Source organism: Ambystoma mexicanum, chromosome 3p, assembly GCF_040938575.1.
Source record: "Ambystoma mexicanum isolate Mex_15411 chromosome 3p, UKY_AmexF1_1, whole genome shotgun sequence".
NCBI classification, from domain to species: domain Eukaryota; kingdom Metazoa; phylum Chordata; class Amphibia; order Caudata; family Ambystomatidae; genus Ambystoma; species Ambystoma mexicanum.
In genome coordinates, this window is record NC_090925.1 from 788,341,561 (window position 1) to 788,348,268 (window position 6,708).

The window sequence follows — 6,708 nt, forward strand, 5'->3', positions numbered from 1 at the left end:
ATCATTCCGAGAGTGGGGGAGGGAGGCTGGAGCCGAATTAGCCCACTCGTGTTGCCCCCATGCCTGAACGTTGCCCCTCCTCCCAACCCTGCACAGAACACAGTGAGAGCGCTCACAATCCCCGAATTCGCCTGCCCCGAGATGATGCCCACGAATTTATCATAAAGGTGTTGTTAGGTTGTCTATTGTTCTCAGTCGCATGATCACACGTCTCAGCTAAAAGCAACTAGACATCAAAGCAGGGAGGCACTATAGCGTTACCCCTGCACACGTGCGCTCATCCCAATACCACATTCCAATTCAGCGCGTTAGGTTGGATTCCTGCAATAATCAGAAAAATCCGGGCGCCGGAAATGGAGCAAGCAGACAGGACACTGTTTAGTAGAAAGGCGATGAATCTCTTTATTTACATCACATGATGCTGACACTGTGAGGCGCCCTGAGGTGGCATCTACAGGCTGGCATCCCAAGACCACCCGCACAGTCCAGAGTCTGACGCAGACAGTAAAGCGTTTAGTGGTAGTGCTTGGAGAGGCCGGCGCAGGCCACTGCCAGGAACTTCTCCCAGGCGGCGTGCACTTCCGGGGTGAAGGCGGCTCCCAGCTTGCGGGCCAAGACGATCACCAGGCAGTTTGCCAGGAGCTGAGGGAGGAAATAAGAGGCTCTGTTAGTTATGGTTCTTCTACTCACTGGTACGAGTCCCCCCAACCCCCCGCCCAGTCCCCAGAAGCAGCAGGAGCTGCACAGGGCAGAAGGCGGCGGTGTTAAGCTAGGGGCACCCCGAGCATTGAGGACAAGCCGCCCCATGATGCACAGCGCCATAGTGGCTGCTAACCACAGCTCTCAAAGGAAAGTTGTGTGCAGGGCTGCAGGCCGTGGCTCATTTCACCACACATATTTAAAGAATAACAATTTCCTGCATTTAACTTATCAGAATTCATACTGTGAGATGCACTGACAACTAAGAATTCATGTTGGACCCTCCTTGCCACTTTGAGAGTTAGACTTGAAGATCAGTTGCCATCATGATCCAGCACAATATGTAGCTTCTTATCCAGTTCGGTTTTTTTCTTTGCAATCAGGAACGTTTAGTATTAGTTTTAAAAAAAAAAGGGAAATGCAAAACAAGAAGTCCCAGAGTGCAAAGAAAAAAACAGGACTGGATGAGCCCCCTACAGATTGGAATGGATCATGCTGGAAACTGTGTGGTTAGTCCTCTCCATCTATCGACTTCACTCACCCAATGGAGATTTTAATTACCTGGAAGTTCTGGGGGTCCACGTGCAGTGTGTCCGCGTGAAGCTCGCTCAGTTTGGACAAAGTGTCCTTGACGTTGTCTAGGTGGTGGACGGCGCCTCCCAGGGCGGACAGGACCTTCTTGCCATGAGCGGCGACCTTGGCATTACTGCCGATGGCTGCCGCACAGGAGAGGTCCCCAAAGCTGCTGAAGTACCTCTGGGTCCACGGGAAGACAACCAGCACCCTAAGAGAGTGGAGATAAGAGGGGTGCAGGGATTAACAGGTGGCTCATCTCTGAATGCCTGTTTTATCCAGCAATCTCCTCTGATTGGCAAAAACACATGATCAGCAAACAGAACCCGCAACACAAAACACAATCTGTGACCAGAAATAATTATCCCAAGAAACAAGAAAACACACCCTGGTGGCAGCTCTTTGAGTGCCACTACCAATCAGCTGTGAACCTCACTCACAACCATTGAACACCTCTGGCGTTTAGGACACTGCTGGACACCTCCTGTTGAAGCACACTCATAGCCACACAGCTCCGAGGCCGATGCAAGCGAATAAACCCAAGGGTACACCATCTAACCGTTCTGGTGTGCCTAAGGCCGCCTCGCTCCACCCTTGTAGCACACTCGAGATGGCACTGTACTCGCATGATGAACTTGAGACTCTGTGACTGCAGCACTCATCCTTATGTTGGCAGGAGACTACATCTGCAAAACTTAACTGTCCAGCCCACCCAAAGATATCGGGAGACGCCATCTGTTGTTACAAACCCCCAATGATGTCCAGGACACTACATCTGAGTCTACAACAACCAACTTTCATTCTGTTCACGAGATGCCATCTGAGTACACACCAACCCAATCCACTGATGCGCTGTGACTCCCTCCCTGGCTACAGTAGGCCACACTCATGATGTTCATGAGTCCAGGTCTGAGGCTACGACTCCTAGATACTTGTGACCTACATCAGGTTCTATGCAATTTCATTGAGGAGATTTGGTTGAATCCAAACCGATCTTTTTTCTTTTAAGCCATTTGGGTGGAAATATATGAGCCAGAGACCCCACACAGCACCCGCTTACCTCACCACCTTAATTATTACCCTTACCCACCCCACATATATTTGCAGCCAAATTCAGGCAAAATAATTCGATGGATTTTGCTTCACCCAAATCTCCTGCGATGAAACCTCCCTATCCCGGACATGAGACTCCACCAGAGACGGTAACCACCTAACCTAATTGTGTTAATCGCCTCCCATTTGAGTCTATGATAGCCCAACCCAATGATGCAAGAGAGACTGTGGCCACAACAACTCAATGCCACGACACGGCTGCGAGTAGATCTGGTACTACGGCAGCCAACACTTGCGATGCCAAGGAGATGCCGTCTGATGCTTCTGCAACCAGCCCTCATGATGTGGCGAGACTACGGCTATGGCTGAAGCAGCCTACCCTCATCCTCCGCTGGTTCCTGTGTGTGTACACGTTCATGTTGTACAACATACTGGCACAACCTGTTGGTAAAAGGGTTACGTGTCTTCAGGAAACCAGAGCTGAGAACAATTACTGATATCTTGAGAGCCGGCTGAGACCAGTTATTTCAAAAATAGATCAGATTGGGCTATGAGTGGCGTGTGGGAGGGGGGGGGCTCACTTCGATCTCTATAGAGAATTAAGGCCAAAGTTCTACACTCGCAGGATTACTGCGCTTTCCATGGGGGACCCTGTCCGACTCCACGCACCTGTATTTCGGGCTTGATTAAAGGGCAGGCTCATCCTCTCTCTACACTTTGCAGGTCATTTTGGGACTTTCCAAAGTTTGGAGGGATTTTGGAATGTAAGAGAGGGTGGGAAATGAATAGTGGTGGCCAACACTTCAGGATTGGTCAGGAGTCTATTCAACTTGTCATCAATCTCCCGCTGCCCATGAAAACAATTTTGGACCTTTTAAAAGGAAGCATGTTGGAAAGAAATGAGCTATAAATGAATTAATTCAGAGTTTGAAAATCTAGGCACTGATGATTGGGGGGGGATGTGGGGGCTGCAGATAGATGTTACAGGTTAGGGAGAGCATTGTTTGAGATAAAATGCATAGAAAAGTCAATATAAGATAAGGCCTGAGGAGAGACCGGCCTGGCGCGAGTCAGACAGTGAAGGGGAATAACGGGGAATGGATTCAATGGAGGTAAAACCCGCTAAAATGGAGCATATGAGGCACACGAGGAAGAGGAACGATAGAGATGGAAGCAGAGGGGGTCTGGGGTAACAGTTGCCTCCAGGTACCTGGTCAGGGTGTCCTGCCCATCGGCCTCCGCGTCCACCTGGCTCCACACAGAGGTGATGGCGGCCTTCTCTTCTGCTGTCCACTGGACCATCTTTGCTCTGGGGTTGGGGGGCGGCCTTGGTGAGTCAGATGTTGATCCTGGAAGGTCCTTCTGCTGGAGAGTTGAGACCCTCGCAGATTTATAGCTACAGCTGCCAAGACCCACCCAGGGGGGTCCTTCTGCTGAGTCAGGCTGGACCCTCTTATCTCTTCGGCCAGGCGCCCCCACCCCAAGGCTTTCGACGCCTTCTTCCACACGTAAGCACATTGGGTGTTGTTGTTAAAGCATTTTGATCTGCCTATTTTTAATAGTGAGATATCACACGTAGTATTTTATATCCTCCAATCTCCACAAATATATTATTTTTTATTTGGAATGTCTTTCGAGGGACACTTTGGACAATTTAGTTGCCTCTTGAATTTTAAACGCCTGTATGTCTCGTTCCCATCTCATAGTTCATTCGTTTGCTGCACGTCGTTTGAACGGTCACAACTTTTAGTGTTTCGTGGACAGTGTGTTCTCTACATTTATAACAAATATATTCCCTCCTCTTAACCCCTTTTCTCCCCTTGCTGCCTCGGAGTTGGCATCCAGGAGTATTTCTGGACCCTACTGTTCACCCACTGTGGGGGCAGACTGCTCTCCTGGGGTCAGGGTTGAGAATGAATGGGGCATGTACTAATGTCTTTGGTGGGGGTCTGGAGGGGGGGCTGTGCTCACCTGAGGTGTCAGAACCAGTCGATCTTTGACGTACGTGGGCAGAGGGGGCCTCACTATACTCCAGGGCTTTAGGAATGAAGGGGGTATATCCCCATGACCTCTCTCTCTCTGATGATGGGGCGCATGCTCCTGTGGGGGGCGGGGGGGGGGGTGGGTGGGTGTGTCTCTGCTCGCTCTGCCTCCCTTTGGCACGGGTAGGTTGGCATCACTGCCCCCCTTGGCTCTATGATGGAATGGGATGTTTCCTCATAGAAGGCGCTCACCTTGGCAGAGGGTTTCTGCTGCCCTGGCATATCCGAATAATGCGATGCCTTCTCTATGGCGGGGGCAAGAGGGGGCTCTCTGCTCTCCCGGGGAGTCATTCTAAATGCTACACCCCATCATGTAATGGCCTCACTCTTTGGCCTGGGCGGGGCCGGGCTCTGCTATGAGGGGGTACCCTAGTGAATAGGACCTTTTTTAGTAGGGTGCCTTTTCATAGCAAGGGGAGCTGGGCCCTACCGGGGTATGTGACTGTACAGGACATTTCGTAAGGTGTTGCCCAGAGGGTCTCCAGTGGCCTCGGTGGGCACGCCCTGCCAAGGCAGCCACCGTCTCAGGTAATGTGCACCCAGCACCCAGTGACAGGAGGCAAAGCTGGAGCAAGCCGAGCCCCCACAGACCATGTGCTGCTTCACAGCTGATCGTTATTAAAGGGGATCTCAAACAGGGGGTGAAATGGGGGAAAGAGGCAGAGCACAACCTTAGACAGCACAACTTACATGGAACATTTAGCCTCTTATTGAAATCGGTGTGAGGTTTCTCCACAGACATTTTTCGTAGGGATGACCCGATGAGCAGGCGGGGGCCGTGGGGGGCAGCGTTTTTATTAGGGTGGATGTGCCCCCCTTGGTGGCGCCTCTGCCTCCCACACATCCGTCATCCCTACCAGTCGCTCCGGGGTCAGGGGTCGCTTCTCTCAAAATGCCAACCGCAATGCAATGCAGCAATCTCCTGGGGCTTTCCCTCCTCCAACCAGGGACCAGATTGCAGAACCTTTGCACCGGTGCAAGTGCAAAATTGCCCGGTATTAGCACTAGGGCAAAGTGTGCCCTATTTCTAAAAGCACTGGAGGATATTACAAAGCCATTGCGCCATGACAAGTGCAGTTTGGCTGGGTATAAACACCAGGGTAAAAATTGCCCTAGAGCAAAAAAGATACATTGCCTTGGTGCAAAAATGCACCTGAAATGTATCTTATTTTTTGCAAGAGGGACATTTTTGCTCAGGTGCTAATACCATGCCAATCTGCACTTTTCATGGTGCCCTGGCTTTCTAACATGTCCCAGTGGTTTTAGAAATAAGGCAAACTTTGCCCTGGTGCTAATACCATGCACTTTTGCACTTGCACCGGCGCAGGTTCTGTATTCCGGCCCCAGGTGTCACTCATAGCCTCTGGCGCTCCCGCTTCTGGGGATGGTAGCGGGGTTGGTTGTTCTTAGAAGGCTGCTCACCTGGAGCTCTCGGAAACGCCTTGTTGGGTTTAGTGCCAGTCTGCCCCTCTGCCTTGCATGAACGCTGGATCATGGAGTTGGCATACTGGCAGGCCCCAGACTACTGCATCTGGAAGCAAGGCAGCTTTGCCAGCTGACGTCAGGCGGGAGGCTGGATTGGAGGTATTAGGCGCTGTCTCTCAGTCACGTGCACACGTCCCTCTCTCAGGGTCTGCAGCTGACAGGCTGTCGCCCCCTCTGACCTTCCTAAACGGTGCCTGACGAGCGCCCTTTGGGGTCTCCCTTCGTTCCTCCTCAAGGGCCTGGCTCAGCACTATCTCCATCAGCGCCTTCCTGATGCACTGCCACGTGCTCCTACCTAGAGCTGGGGGAGCCAGGCGGGCTCGGGCTCGGGCCGAGCCCCCCCCGAGGGCTGTGGCCTGACCCCCCTCTCGGGCCAGTGCCTGCCAAATGCAGGGGCCGGCCTGAGCCCCACCTAGGGCTCTGGCCTGACCCTCCTCTCGGGCAAGTGCCTGCCTAAAGCAGGGGCCGGCCTGAGCCCCACCTAGGGCTCTGGCCTGACCCCCCCTCTAGGGCCAGTGCCTGCTGAAAGCAGGGGCCGGCCTGAGCCCCACCTAGGGCTCTGGCCTGAACCCCTTCTCGGGCCAGTGCCTGCCAAAAGCAGGTGCTGGCACGAGCCCCACCTAGGGCTCTGCCCTGAACCCCCTCTCGGGCCAGTGCCTGCCAAAAGCAGGTGCCGGCCTGAGCCCCACCTAGGGCTCTGGTCTGACCCCCCTCTCGGGCCAGTGCCTGCCAAAAGCAGGTGCTGGCACGCGCCCCACCTAGGGCTCTGCCCTGAACCCCCTCTCGGGCCAGTGCCTGCCAAAAGCAGGGACCGGACTGAGCCCCACCTAGGGCTCTGGCATGACTCCCCTCTCGG

The 6,708-nt window shown here is 53.1% G+C and overlaps 1 protein-coding gene across 1 annotated transcript; it reads right to left on the bottom strand.

The window, feature by feature from the left end:
• Window positions 1-377: 377 nt before the first annotated feature.
• LOC138579605 (hemoglobin subunit beta-2-like) lies at window positions 378-3,686 on the bottom strand. Its single transcript, XM_069649869.1, has 3 exons — window positions 3,536-3,686; window positions 1,261-1,483; window positions 378-642 (listed from the first exon to the last, which is right to left on the bottom strand). Exons 1-3 carry the CDS (start codon window positions 3,625-3,627, stop codon window positions 514-516), a joined length of 444 nt encoding a protein of 147 aa, XP_069505970.1. The 5' UTR covers window positions 3,628-3,686; the 3' UTR covers window positions 378-513.
• Between the last annotated feature and the right edge of the window lie 3,022 nt (window positions 3,687-6,708).